Source organism: Paralichthys olivaceus, chromosome 4, assembly GCF_024713975.1.
Source record: "Paralichthys olivaceus isolate ysfri-2021 chromosome 4, ASM2471397v2, whole genome shotgun sequence".
Lineage (NCBI taxonomy): Eukaryota > Metazoa > Chordata > Actinopteri > Pleuronectiformes > Paralichthyidae > Paralichthys > Paralichthys olivaceus.
This window is the reverse complement of record NC_091096.1, coordinates 8,432,318-8,448,243: the sequence shown is the minus strand read 5'-3', so window position 1 is coordinate 8,448,243 and position 15,926 is coordinate 8,432,318. Positions and strand designations below refer to the sequence as shown.

Genomic DNA, 15,926 nt, shown 5'->3' with positions numbered 1-15,926 from the left:
CCCAGCCTTGATTGGGAGTACATGCACTGCATCAGTTCTTGTGATGAAGTTCAAAGGACCCTCTACCTTTTCCATTGAGGACATCCGTCAATGTCAGCTATGATTAGGTCTTGAAAAACATTAATTTCTGGGGAAGACTAGACTAGCGTCCTTGAAGGTCCAACATGACAAATGTCCTGTATGGTCAGCGTCAATTCTTATCAGCTCCTCATAAAAAATGTAATGACCACATGAATATTTACCAAGTTTAATTACTGCTCTGTATTGCTATTCTGCCGTGTCCAGCACTCTCTCTTTCTTTCCGGAGGGCAGCCTCTCATTCAAGTGCTGGACGAACGCCTCCCACCACCTTGATGAATATTGCAGAAGTGTGTCCAAGGAGCATGAGCCATTGATGGAATCCATCTCAACCAGCAGGAGAATCAATGGTGTACACTCACATTTGCGAAGGGCGCTAATTAGCGGCAGCAAAATTCAGCAAACTGCATAATTTACCCAAGAGAGTAATGTTAGCAGCGTGGTGCAGGAAGATCAGCTCGTTTGTAGTAGAGATATTAAAAAACCTTGTCATTCTGAAATCAGGAGGCCTTCAACATTTGCAGAGGAGACCAATCCAAAGGCCATTATTAATGTCTCTGCTGGTCAGGGACACTGAAGTTCAAGCTGGAGGATTTTTCTTACCGGAGAAGCAACACTGAAAAGCCTCTTTACTGAGGGACGGTCTTTTGACCCCCACTGACAATACCTGTTTCCCTTCTCCCTTTACCTTCATTATGCTGGCACATAATACAGTATCAGCCAATCTAACGTCCAACAAAATACAACCTGGACAACATCTTACAATAAATACTTGAAAAAGGCTCAGTGCCCAAGGCCTCAACTCTCGTGGGAACATTTACTCTGATAGGAGAGTGTGGACGAAGTGAGAGCAGAGACAAGTGCAGAGGAAAGAAGCAGGGAGATAGGAACGTGTGGCTGATACAAGTGTGCAGGTCTCAGAGGAAATTAACCTTGGTGTCCCTCAAAGACTTCCAGGTCAGAACACGTCTCTGTGTTAAAGCTATAACAGTAGAACTTTGGCACACTCCAGGATCAGGTGAAGTCTCTCATGAACCGATGCCAATCCAACAGCTACTGAAGACATAATCTGGTTTGTCACAGTGACCTAGTGTTTAAGGCGCACACCGCAACATCTGGTGGTTTGATTGCAGAATTAGACTTTTTGTTTCATGTCTCCGTCCCTCCCCACATCTCTTTCCTGTATCTACACTGTCACCACAGATAGTAGTAAGATAAATGTTCCAGATTATAAATTTTAACAGTTTTAGTCAAACAACAGCTCTTTCAGAACATTTCAGAGAAAACATGGGTTACACACAACTCCTCAGTTGTGTTGTGTTGCACCAGCTGCTCGGTTTCAAGCTGCTGTAATGTTTTTATCCCTGTGTTGAGAATGAGAGTTGTTCAAACAGTTTAATGGGTTTGGACACAATATAACTAACATCTGTGAAATCTGCTGCAGTTCAACACAATAGAACATTACTTTGACAAGTGTAACCATGTGAAGCTTAAAATGTTAAGACTGATCCAGAGAGGTATGTTGGGGAAAATGCAATGAAGCTTTTCAATATGGTGAATTCTGGTACAATATCAGGAAGTACAGCCTAAAAAAGTCTGTAGCTCCTGGTAGAGTCCTGCACAGGGTTGGGTACCCATGGGAGAACTTTCTTCTGGGGAAATCAGGTGTTAAAATAATTGGGCATTATTTTTAATATCTAAATCAGCTCATATGAAGCCGACTCAGCTGAAAGGACTTATTGTGAAAGCCTATGACACCACCTTTGACCCCTTCACTTCTGCCCAAGCAACCACCGATAGTGAACCAGCTAGAACGTCAAAATGGATCACACAAAGACAAAAACAGCCAGTGAGGAGTATGTTCTCAGTGGTAAAAGGAGACAATAAACTATTTGATGTGAGTGACTGTCTGCGGCATGTGTTTTTAATCACGGGTGTTGGGCGGGGTCGCGTGACACGTTAACAGGTCTGGACGTGTTGGAATTTGACTTGGACATAACAATTTTGGTTCAACATGGAGCTTTGCTGGTTTGTAAAAATTGCAGGACTCTGTTCCCTGAGCTGACTGTTTACAATACAATACAATTTTTAAAACACAGGTCTCCTATGTTATATCTGCAGGTAAACTGTAATCACAGTAGGAATACACTATTTAAAGATTTTTTTGTACTGAATGCATCTACATCTATGATCCATCATATTCTCTATTCTCTGAAGTTGATGGAAAATAAAAATAAACCTGCTGATAAAAATCTGAGCTCCCTATGCTGTTATTAAGATTAGACAAAAAACATCTTATCTGTGATTCAAGAGGTGTTGACAACAATGGAAGCAACCTTTGCATCCTGTTTGATGCTATCTGCCATGTTTGATCACCAGACATGAAACAACACAAACACACTGAACAGTAAAACAGACACTTGAAAGGGACAATGTTGTCAAAGAGTGAGGACACACTGAGCTCTTTAACTTGGGGGAGGCATTGGCATGTATTGGCAACGAGCGGATCTCTCCTCGCTTTGTTCCAGATGTGAAGCTCCAATGATTGCGAGATTGCAACAGTGGTGACCTTGACATCCCCTTTATGATGATGTGTACCTTAATGAAAGGCTGGTTGTTTTGTCATGGTGCTCAATAGAAAAAAAGACATTATCATCAGAATCGGTGGAAAACATCTTTATTTCTAATACAGAGGCTTCGGGATGTTGTACTCATGCATTCCAAGGCCTTTGGGTGCGATGGAAAATGTGCTGGTTGCCTTATTAGCATTTTACATGAGAATACGGATGTGATCTGTGTTGGATTCAAATTTCAGCTGCCAGAGTCGTTACAGTGTTTGTGTTGAAATGTAGTTACTGTAACATTAGGTCTGGAAAAAAACCTGGAAAAAATATTTAAGCAACCCACAGATGATATGAAATAAGCAGAAAAGTCTTCTACTGCCCTTGTGAATAATACACCTGCCTCAACTCCACACAATCACAAGGAAAAGAGGAAAAAAAGCTTGAAGTAGTAGTGTTTTATTCATCTTTATGTAAATCCAGTCATTTACGGTTGCCTTAACAAATCAGGAATCGAGTGTGTCAACATCTATGCAGAGAAGAAAAGTGCATGTGGGGATTACAAAAGAACAGAAACAGAACAAAAACAGGCCGAGGGAGAAACTCTCCGTCGGGTAAAGTCTACAAATCCTGACAAGGGTAAAATGAAGGAGTTTTTTTTAAATTGTCTGAAGTCTCTATACGCTGTAGAAAGTTTACAGTTCTACTCAAACCCTAAGCTCAGTAAACTATTGTTCATATCTGAGTAACAGACTGTGGAGGCTGAGTCCAGAACTGGTTCACACCATAGAAAAATACCCTGGTTATTTGCATTTGAACTGTACACTAATAAGTTCCTATAGAATAGATGAAAAACAGTCGACTCTCACCCACCAACTTCTATTGGCCCAGGGCAGTTGTTTTATCTTAACATCCTACACCACTAAGAAAGTTTAAACCATCAACTGCAATGCTACATAACTAATGTTACAAGTATATGCTCAAAACCAATATTAGGCTAACTATATCCTACACAGTATGTATTTATATGTATATATGTATATATAGGATCAAATAATGGGGTTAGGGAATCTGATAAACGCAGATAAACATTTCCTCCGTAAATTCCGGGTTGATTACAGGTTACTAATTTGATGGCAATTACTAACCAGTTAAGGCAACATTTCCTCCTCCGTGTCGTCAAGGTGGTTGTGGCTCTGATAATTTGACCCAGGGTCTCGGGGTAAAGGCAACATCTATTTCATTCATTCTGTATGACTCAGGGTGAAACCCAGCCAACAGTAAATCTACGCACGGCAAAGAAAGCAGCACTGATCCCAGGTCACACAGATGTTCATTTCAGCGTCACATCATAAATAGCCTCCGTATCCAGCTGAAAAAATACATATGTTGAAGTTCTCGATGTAAACATGCACTTTTACATTATAATCAATGCCGTTTTCCTGCCATGAATTACCAGGGTTTTCTTTCCTGAATATAATTTTTTTTCCTGTACCACAACAATGTGCATATTGAGTCACAGCAAAAGAGCGCTGTCCTTCAAATGGAGCCTAGTCAACAGTCTCAGTGAGTATGAGTCCACAGGTGCTTTGAACACCGTACCGAACACCCAAGAAAGAAAGGGAGAATTCAAATCAGACAAAATAAACATGAGAGATTTCTCAAAAATTCCGGAAGTGAGGTCTGAGGCCCTGTTCATCTTCTGGTGTTCCAATGTTTCCATGGGATCTCAAAGTCTCTGCTCGGTCTTGTGTGAGCTCAATGTAGCGGGAGAGTTCCCTTTGGAGGAAGTGGGCTGTGTTCTGAAACACTGGGTTCACTCGGAGTAACCGACCATTCATTTCTTTCATTCTGAATAATTCTGGTCCGAATGGCACAGAATAATTTGGATTTTGTGACATGTTTTTTTTTTCCCTCACATGTTCAAAACTTGATCACTCGTGCTTCTTTACCTCCTCTCCATCTGAAGTGTCTTGGTGGACTTAACATGTATGATGCTTAATTCTAAGTTATAGTAAAAAGTTTGTTAGTGCACTGCTCTGCACCAAAAAGCACGAGGCTCAAGTCAAAGAAAGTACACTATGTCGCTGGTTGTTGACCTAAAGGTGATGAGAACTATACACATCGACAGGTAGGTGTATATCATCCCGATTATAAAACATGAGGAGGCCCATATATGACTGAGATATTTAAAATGGGAGATTTGCCTGAAATGAACCAGGTGACGGACTAAACCTCTGTGTGTGTGTGTGTGTGTGTGTGTGTGTAGCTACATGTTCACATGCATGTTTCAACAGTGGATAAGAAGCAAACATTAATGTGCTGCATTTTGTCTGTACACAAAAAGGACCTTTTTTGTGTGTTTGTGTGTGTGTGTGTGTGTGTGTGTGTGTGTGTGTGTGTGCGTGTGTGTGTGTGTGTGTGTGTGTGTGACTGATCCAGCACAGTAGCTACGAAGTGTTCGATGTGTTGGGGCTCCAGCCCATTTGATAAGCTCTTTCCAGGGTTCTCTTGCAGTCCTGCATCACCGTGCTGAATACAATGTGAGGGTACTGGACCACTAGTCTCTCCACAGTCTCCTCGTTCACCTGCAAGACACACGGACACAGCTATGAAAAAACTGTCCCTGCCTAAATCAGATACTTCAGTTAGTACACTGTGTACACAGTATAGTCACTGGTGTAGTATGTGCATTTTGACAGAAGTTGAATCAAACAAAGCAACATTTCACCATGATTGCCACCCACCAAAATATCTGCTGACTGAATTGCTTCGACTTAAAATCAACATTTTGCTTTGCTTTGTTTGTGTGCCCTCTGTTTCACACATCATGGAAGTAACACTGCCGCCATTTTCACAAGTTTGAAAATCTGTCCCATTCCACTGCAGAGCCAAAACGGCGACTGTAGAGGGTGAGAAGTGTCCAGTGTTTCACCTTCTGGATCCTCAGTGCATCGTATGTTGATCTAGTTATCAGTGGTAATGCCTGTATGCACTCAAAGTACAGCAAAGTACAGTATGCAAACTGAGAGCTATACAGAGCTAATGTCTGTTGATGAAGATCATGGGTTGAGTAGATGTTGAGTGGGACCAAATCTACAGTCTTCATGTCTTCATGCAGTGAGAAAATATGTTTGCAGGCATCAACTGTCTGAGTTAATCAAACAAAATATATCCTCTGAGTCAAATGTTGTTTTGACGCAGATTTCCCCTTTTCTGTTTCCCCTCCCAGTTTCCTCCAGCAGTGGAGAGAAAGTGACAGAAAGAGGGAATTCATTAAACAAAAAAAAAGTTTTTTTTAATTGATATTGACGATTTTACACTTTAAAGTTATCATGGTATGTTGAAGTCTACAAATTAAGCAGTTCATTTCAGAATCAGTCAGTATTGGAATGAATTTCCATGGAAACCTGGGTAAATATATCAAATATAAGCAATCAGCATAAAAACTTAAAGTGTCACAGAAATACTGCTTAAACTGTAATAAATACAGATTTTTAAATGACTTAATTTAAACTGAGTAATTTAAACTCTGTCTGGTGTCTCCGCATTGCTCCATGATGCCTCATTAAGATAATCGGAAATGCAGATTTTACCATTAGTGCCCAGTCAAAATGGCACTGTACTAGAATAAAATGAAGAGAAGGCAATTTTTAAAGAGCCCACAGTGAATGCACATATGCACACATGCACGCACGCTCACACACACAACTAGACTATGCGATGGGTTCAGCACCAGAGGACATCTGAGCTCACCGGGCTAATGAGGCCTTCTTGTTCCTCAGAGGACTCGAGAGACAAGCAGCAAATGGGCTCTCCAGCCCGTCTGTGCCCGTCTAACACTCCATCACGACAGCCAAGAGTGAGAGAGTCAGAGAATCTGACAAAGAGCAGAGGCAGCGTAACCCTGGAGACCTAGTGGGGTTAACCGCAACCCACCCAGAACCAACCCCTGCCCACCCGTGAGTGTGACACTTTCCAGGGGAAATGATGTATAAACACTCACACACATGTTGAGCACACAGTCATCCGTTGTTGCCAAAGCAGTGACAAAGTGTTTCACACTTTTCCCTGAGTTCACTGCCCTGAGAGCTCTTCGGTTTCTGTGGTTTCTAGAAGAAAAGTCTTGCATGGTAAGAGTTCTTTGACTCTGGCTCAGGTTATGATTCATTATTATTGTTCTCATTTTCTGTCAAATTCTCTTTTTCACAATATTCTCTAAAAGGTGGGGAACGGCAATTTGCTGTCAAGTAAAGAACTCAAGAAAACAAATGGACAGATGGACCACCGATGTTTCTCGGGTCACGGAAGGAAGGAAGATGGAAACTTTGCACAGCACCACTGAATCCAATAGGCTTAAAGACAACAACAGCCTGTTAGCGTTACTTCTGATTGCCAATAAAAAACCAGAGCGCTGGAGTGTGTGATGCCAACACACAGAAGCTTGGCAGGAAAAAAAATGAAAAATGAAAATGAAAATCTCAGGGTCAAGTAATTCTTATTTTCTTCTGTACTCTGTTTTTCTGATCACACGCTGAGAAAAAATGTCTGAGAATAATTCTATAAAGTAGAATAGATTTTTTCAGTTCTTTCTGCGGAGCTGAAGAGAAAGACAACAGAAGCTGGCTCTTTAATTTGAACTAATTCTCCAACACTTCCACTTAAAAACTGCATTAAATCATCAGGTACAAGTGGAAATGAGAAATTTCCAGCATTGCTGTCAGTGCTGTGATCAAAGATTCATTGGTAAAGCTGATGCATTAATAAAACTGTGTTTCAGGATATTGCCTTAAAGAATTCACATGATGATTTTTCAGTAATGAGCTTTCCAACTGTCAGATTCGAAAAAACAAGGTATTCTATTTCAGACCAAACTGAAGTGAAGCAGTAATGTTCATTATAGTGAAATAAAACACTTTGGATTTCATACTGAAGGTTTGTAACACAGGGCATGAAAGAGAATACAACCTGCAATGTTATGAATCACAACAAGAGCGTTTCAATTCATGTTTCTATTCGCATCCTGAAATTAATTTCCAAAGAATCATTGAAAAAATACTGTGAATGTTCAGAAGATTCTGTAAAACATTGTATTAAAACTTGACCTAAGATATTGACAAGCTGCTGCGACCGCACATCTGTTTTTCCACCCCACCAACAGTGGTTTGCCAAAAAAGATGGCGCATGTGGCCTCGATACGGGACCAAAGCAGGAGAGCAGCTTAACAACGGCCTCTGAAAGCTATTACTGCGGAGAAGCCTTGAGTTTGTTATGACATACGACTGAGCCTCATTAGCAGATAAAATGACAAAGCTCTGATTGCCTCGCGAACATATTACACTACATTCTTGAAAGGAGAATAAAACACCCTCAGCACGTTAATCATGGCTTAATTACAATTAAAACAGATCTAAAGAATAGACCTGTCAAACTGATGGGAGGCCATAACATTCATTAATGCTCATTTAGTGCGGCTCCACTTGCTGAGCAAACACTGCTCACGCAAAATGGCTCCCAATCAGAATGCTGAATCATTTCCTAATTGCTGCTCGCGGCATCACTAAATGTTTGAGTTGCAGCAGCATCACTTTGATGGAAATCATTAAAAGATTTAACTATTGCACTGACCTGAGTTATTGTTGTTGATAATACTGAGCTGAAAATAAACCCTGCGTAACATTAGTGTTTTCATGTTTCTATTTAAACAGGCTTAAATATTGTAATTACTGCGAATGGAACAGGTGTGACATGGTTGGAAATCAAGCATGTGATTATGACAGAGGCAAATGTCAAACAAGAAAACAAAAAAATAATTATACTATCAATCAAATCCCAAACTATAAACATGTTAAAGTTACAATACAGCTAAGAAAGTTCTTAAACATGTAGATATCCGAGCCCACGAGACCAAACTCCACCTAAAAACAAATATATCATTTCCAAACTAGGCCAGGGGCTCGGGTCGGGAATCCACACTCTATAAAGTGACCCTGAAGTCTTCTGAACGAAAGTCTTTGCTCGATAAATTCATGTTTTTAAACTTTATTTCTGAGGTGTGCTCACTCACCAGACACTCTCAGAGTGGCTATCTGCTAGCTAGCATGGCTAGCATTGTTTTCCCACAGCCTGTGTAAAAAGAATGTGGTGCTGCTGTGTTTCTGAATGAACATTTAAAAAAGGGGGTGTCTGCCCGGGTGTAATTTTTCCATCACTGCCAACTGAAGCTGGAGCCATTTTGCTTTATAAACATGGGGCCAACCGTCTCACAGGGAATGACTCACATTCACTTGCACACGCACGTGCACTAACACAAACGTGCGCCCGTACCAAAACAAAGAACAGAGAAACTTGGATCACAACCAGACATGGAATGTGACTTTGAATGTGACTTCATTCTCTGCTCAGGACGCCATTACTCCACTATACCTTCACATAGAAAATAGTAGTTGGCTGCTGTACCCATGTTTAAAATCTCTTTACTCTTTACTTTATTGGCATTTTTGAAACAACTTCTCGCTGGTGCACAGAAAATCTTGTTGACAGAGGCACATACACGTCATCCAGTAACTCTCCTCCACCGGTCTGACAACCAGAGTTACTGTACGTCTCCTCAGGTCTAAAAACAACAGCCCACTGTGAAAGAGAGCCTCTCCTCGTCAGTTCCCAGAGTTCACAGCTACAATCCTCTTTCCAGAACACGCCAATGTGGCCTTTGCACGGCTCTGGTATGTCGAATGAGAAGTGATGACATCACCACACCTGCTTGGTATTTGCAGCTCCGAGCTGATGTTGGACACAGAGGTCAGACCGAAAGCTGTGGGTGAGTTGCTGGCAGAGAGGGGCGTCCTCTGGTTACAACTGCTGTGCCACAGACTTTAAATCGGTGATTCAGCTGTTTCTTCCTGGAGAGACATTTTGTTACTGGGCAAAAACTGTGCATAACAATATTTAGTTGCTAAGCAACATAAGCTTAAAAATGCCATCATAAGTCGCTGGAGGTTCTGGTGACTGGAATGGCTCCTGCATGGATGTTTTCTTTCTGTTACCCCATACAGTCCTGATCATTGTACTGTACCGGACCATACTGTACAGCCCCTCCCCCAGACCTGCTGCCAAGTCTATGATAGAGCAGATCGCTACCCACTGATGATTCTAATCTTTGAGAAGCATCTGGGAGCGCAGCCACAGCTATCTGGAGCAAGGCCTATACTTATGATATTTTCCCCCATTTTAACTTCAAAGATGCTGTCCTGTAGATCTAAGTGCGGCGTAATGCGTGCTGACGGGTAATGTGCCGTTGTCAGGGTTTGCAAGAGGGCGAGAGCGGATGAGGGGAAAACAAAAAAGATGGATGTCTGATACAATGTTCGGAAAAGGACCTTTTATTCGAACATGCTGTACAGTAAACATGAAAAGTTTATAGGTTCGTGTGTGTGAGTGAGCGCCTGTTGACAACTGCTCCTCTGCCTGTACATGTGACTCAAAGTCCCTGAGCTGACCTCTGTTCTCTCCTGGAGTGCTCTTACGCGCTCTAACAGTGAGCTGCCCGTTTTTATTTTTTTTTAAGACTAATCCTCTGATGCAAATGCACTCTATCACCACGTAAAATATACATTTACCGCAAATGCAGGGCCTTTCCCCGGTAAGAAGCACAGTAAAACACGTCGTAAAGATGACTAATGCCACAGCAGTTCACATTCTCAGTGGGAAAAAGAAGAACAGGGTCGTAAATCGATAATCAGATACACAAACACGGAGATGCATATCATATTAGACTGGCGTGGTGAGAACACCCTCTGAGTGCTCCCAGCAATCAAGGGAGGGAAATGGAATAAAGAGAGAGGGAAAGAAAACAGAAGACTGAGAAAATACGGCCTCCGCTCCTCCTGAATATATCAAAACCCACTGAGTGCTGTATTGTATGCAGCAACAATGACCCTGAGAAAAAGGCAATAAAACTCTGACTGTTCACACTTCAGAGCTGAATTTAAATAAAACAAACGCTCATGCAAATATCAGGAAACATAGACGCAGTGATCCTTTTTATATGACTTGAAGAGTTTCAAGAAAAATGGTTCTATTCCTTTTTATTTCTTCTGTGTTTTCATTAACCTCAGTGCAGGTCTGTGTGTTTCTTCTTTCCTTTTTTCCTTTCTTCCTTCTCCAGTTTTCTTTGGCCATGTGGCAGCCATTGCTAGTCCCAGGCCCATAAAGAGAGACAAATACCCCCAGTTCCCTGTCTACTCCCATGTACAGAGTGTATCAGTCAACCAGTAAATACATTTGGGGTAAATGTTTAAAAAGCCTATTTAGGCAGCAGAAGAATGCAGTGCATCAGACCCAGTAAAAGGCAGCTTGAACAAGCCTGGATTTAAACAGCCAGATTTATAGCCTTCTTTAAACTGCTCAGAGGAAAAGCCCCAGTTGTAAAGTTTCTAAACGAGTGACTGGACAATTGAAAGATAGTTCTCAGTGTCTGATAAGAAGATGAAGGAGGAATGGATGGAAAAGAAAGAAAACAGCAAATAAGAGGATTTTGGAAGTATAGCGACAGAAAAGAGGCTGCCACCAACTTATTCCAGAGAATTCAATATTTCTAAATGAACTATCGATGCATTGGCTTGGAAGCTTACGGAATAGACTGCACTTTACCGAGGAAAAGCCTGTGCTCAAACATTTTGATTTTGTGTCAGAAAGCCGAGCCCCCCCTCACAGAAATCTGCAGAGCATGCCTCTGAATGTGCTTTTAAAAAACCAGGTCAGGCACCGCTTGCGACAACTAAGGTCTGGTCCCGCTCACACAACCTCATCCCTGCACAATATCAGACAGCGGCAGGACTGAGAAGTAGGGTGTCAGTGAATGCATGCACACACACTCAGAGGAGCAGGGGCTCAACTGAACAGGGTCAGAGAGAGAGAGAGGTTCTGGAGGGCAGGTTTGTAAACCCCACACTCCATCACGCGTGACAAAGGTAACTAAAGGAATGTGTACGAGGCTCAGCCCAATCCCTCTTTCTGCACAGGCCTTTCTTATCTCTGCAGACTGGAGCAAAACATTCCATAACTCATGAGGCTTAGCACCATTTATTTGTTAATCTTAAAAAAGAAAAGGTGGTAAAACACTATCGCAGCTACATCTTATTCAGGTAGAACTAACACAAAAGTAATTAAGAGGGGCAGCGTATAGTGACACAGAAAACTAAACAGCCTGAGAGTTAGATTAGATTTTCTTGTAGCAATCATGCTCATAATTGTCTATTTCTTTTGAATTAAATAATATAATGATTTAAAATGACTGCATGAAAAGACACCTAATTATCTGGAAAACAGACAAACAAATAAAATGAATTTTGGTGCAATTACGACTAATTTTTTTTTTTTAAATAAGAAACAGTAAGTTATAATTTATTATCATATCATAGAATTATTACTGGAATTATGATTATACACATGATAGCATCTAATACAATAAGCCATAAATAAAATGCAGCTCAATGTGCGAAACAAAAAATATGATTAATAATAAATATACATAATAATCTTAATAAAATAAAGTAAAATTATTAAATAAAAAAACAATAAAAACATGCAAAGTTGTTAAAAGAATCAAAAATATACAGATAAAAATGAAACCTATTTCACCCGACCAAGGACTGTACTCACTCTAAGTCTAAATTACAGTATGTACAGTCGGGTCTGGGTCAGATGTCGGTCGTTCTGTTGCCGTGGTTCTTGGATCTGTGTCAATATATATGAGGTGTTTCGGGTGATTAGACGTTTCACCACAAGCTTCGTTGAAAGAAATGTGGTTTTTTGAGGCAAGACAGACACTGAAATGTGAAGTGGTTGGTTGAGGTCGACTGCATTTTGAATTGGGTCTAATTAACCCCTGTGTGTATTCTGGACCAGGTCTGACTGTAGAGGCCTCTTCAGACCGGGCCTCTCTTTACCACCACGTTTACTGATTTTAATTGGTTTTAATCACAATCATCAGAATCAATAATGCGTCAGCAGAAGCTCATTAAAGAAACGAAGAAAATAAAGTAAGTGATTGCAAAGATGATATTAAAAACCAGGCCTGTTGATCTTCAAATGTTAATGCAAAGGTGGGTGATCACACACTTATCTTACCAGTGTTGTGAGGACACTCATTGACATGATGCAATACCTGGCCCCTTACCTTAACCTTAGCCATCATAAATAAATGCTTAACGCTAATCTTATCCTAACCCTTACCCTTTCATTTAATGATTTATCTTATGTGGACTTGCTTTTTGCCCCCATAAGGAACACGCCTCCCCCATAATAATGTGGCTGTGTAAACAGAATGAAGTCCCCACAACATGTGTAACACACACACACACACACACACACACACACACACACCTCCAGAAACTGTAGGAACACATTCCAGAGCAGCTTACCGGAGGTCAGACACAAGCAGAATTAATAATAATCACAACAGAGCTACTGTGTTTATTTTTTTTTGTCCCGCATGACTCTCTTGTTCTATAATAAATAACAAGGACGACTCGACCACGTCCTTTCAAAGAACGCCATGATACAAAATTCATAGAGACTGGTTAAGTTACAAGCAAGGCAGTAGGCAGCACTCACCCTTCTCATCAGTAAACATAATGCGTGGACACCACCTACCGCAGCGTGATTATCCTGCATTACGGGTTAATTCTGAATATTCAAATGAGAGCGCCGCAATTAAAGTTGAGCTCTTCAGTATTTAAAATGTCAATGAAAAAACACTGTGTACACACATATCAGCCTTTTGTTCTCACCACCGTCGGGACAAGCATAAGTCTTGACAGCATGATAAATCTGTATCTCTGCTCTCAGAATTTGAAAATTGTTCCTTTTTTTCAAATGTTAACAGAGCAGCCACAGGTCAACGAAACTCTATTCCTGCCTGCAAATCAGAAAACTTTTTTTTAAGCTTTTACCTCCACTGGCAATCAATTATAAAGCTGGACATAAATCAGAGGCTAAATCGATCCCCCCAAAAAATGTCCCAAGCTTGTCTGGACGTATTAAATTTGTACGGACGTAGCTTTCAGCGGGGGGAGTTACATTGTCATTAGCGTTATAAAGCTAATTCATCACCAACATGGAAAACTGCAGCCTGAGGGTAAAAGGGGTTGACCACCTGATGTCTCTGTCAATGTCTGCGAAAAGAAAAAAGTTATTGCCTAAAAATCAGGATTGGCGAGTCTGAGTATCCAGGCCCCACTGACTCTTGTCTCCTGTCTGCCCATGACTCCATGAGATTATGTTGACCTCCGTTGTGATGAGTAAACAGCGATGGAGGGAGGAGGAGGAGGGGGATAAAAAGGGGGAAGGATGAAAAACAAGACAAGGGGGAAACTTGAATGAACTAATTGAATGAACAAAAGATGTGAGCGGCATTCAAAAAATTCTAACAACCTTGGCTGTCCTTGCTCGGAAGAGGGTGAGGGAGGGAGGGAGCGGCTGAGAAACAAAAAGAGGGGTGAAGAACAAAGAGAGGACTAGGTGGAGGGAGGGAACACAGGTATTTGTCTGTGCAGCCGTTTTCAGACATGAACTCTGGTGAATCTCTGCGTATAACGTCCAGGCTCTTCCGGGGAGTTTTCTCACACATGAAGAACGCAGCGGGAGATTCTCCGCTCAGACGTGTTCACAACAACACAGAAATCTCAGGGGCGTTCAGGTGAGGGTGGCACAGCCCGCAGGAGGCAGGATGTAATGAATAAATTCCACTGCGGAGATTGTGTTTTAGTTTACAGCCCATTGACACCAGCATCAGCCCTTATCACCAAAAGCTCTCGAATCTCGCCATTTTTCAAGTTGACATCTTCGGTGGAGTATTCTACGTGTATGGCTCCTCTTTTCTTTTTTTACCCTGAGATATTTGTATTCTTTAGGTTTTTACTAAGGGGCTGGTTGGAAATCTACAGAGGGTTCTCCACCTGGCCTCCAAAAATAATGTGAGCGAGCGACAGATGCAAAAAGAAAAGGAAAGAAATATCTCCCGGTGAAAAATTAGAAGACAAAGAAGTTCATACGTCACTTCCTGCCTCTGTTAACGCAGAGAAATTGATGCGGTTGTGAACGAGGCAGAAAACCTCGTTGCGCATGTGTGAGAGGCAAACTGTGGGTAAACTCAGTTTACCATTTTCATGATTTTACCTGCAGGTCATGTTTGAAAACGGCTTGCATGAGTGTGTGCCAGCCAGGTGAGGTCATTCTACATGAGGGTTTTCTGGTACATTTTTCGTTGAAGGGCAATTCTGAGATTCCCCCTCAGATATTCAGTGAACTCTGTGTCTCACTTTATTTCACCCTCTCTCGTTCACTGTCCCTCGCCGCTGCCCTTTCGAAACAAGATGAAGGGATGATCAGGAGGCCGCTTCAGTTAAGACCGCCAATCAATACAGCTCTTCTGCGCGCAGGGATGAGACTCCCAAGATTACACTGAAAATCACAAATGGCAAATGACTCTTTCAAACTACTTTCTTGACTTTGAACATTCAAGTCTGACCAAAGCCTGGAAAATAGGAAGCAGAAAAAACCTCTCTCGCTTTGTGGTATACATGCAGCATCTCTCTCCTTAATTCCCCTCCACTTTAGGAGCCTTAAAACTAAGGATCCCTGCCGTTCACAATAACAACACGATAACAGCACTCATTGAATAAAGTTTTTCTGAACTCCCAAACTCTCATTTCCTAAATGAGAGTTAAAATGCCTCCTAACTCGCCATACTTCATCTTTGTTTTCCTCACTCCAAACCTCTAGGCCCTGAACAATTAGGCCCTTGTTTATGTCTGCAAATTGCTGTGCCGTGCCTATCTGTGTATAGTCCCTGGCAGCTGGATGCACCGGTGGAACGACCATATTGATTGGTATGTCTGTTCTTTTAACAAGGTCTGTCTGGTTGTTGTATCTGGGGGTGCCGCGGCGCTCGTACCCGCTCCCCAAACGGCGCTCCACCTCAGTGCAGGTAATGGGAGCACACTTCGAAACTGCTTACACAAAACACTTTTTTTGGCGCCATTTGTGAAGGGAATAGTCAGCTTTGACTCTATTGTTTCATTTGATCTAATTTCACTTTTATTTTCGCTTGGTTTGTGTCATTCGTTAAATCATTTTTTATTCCCTCCCTCATGGCCACCCCTTGTTTTACCTTCTATTTTCCTCCCTCATCTCCTCCATTACTATGATAACTCTTAGTCTCTCCACCGGTCGTCCCTGAAGGGGCCGGTAACAGTCACTGTCATTATTTCCCGAGTCAGGCTT

General features: G+C 41.6%; 1 protein-coding gene across 2 annotated transcripts in view; it reads right to left on the bottom strand.

Moving 5' to 3' along the window:
• Positions 1–3,082: 3,082 nt before the first annotated feature.
• The window catches only part of fbxl17 (F-box and leucine-rich repeat protein 17), a 206,137-nt gene continuing 193,293 nt past the window's right edge, over positions 3,083–15,926 (bottom strand). For both annotated transcript variants that reach the window (XM_069523559.1, XM_069523558.1), the window contains one exon: positions 3,083–5,227. In XM_069523559.1, coding sequence (XP_069379660.1) covers positions 5,090–5,227 — 138 coding nt within the window. In that variant the 3' untranslated portion in view covers positions 3,083–5,089. The remainder of the gene's footprint in view (positions 5,228–15,926) is intronic.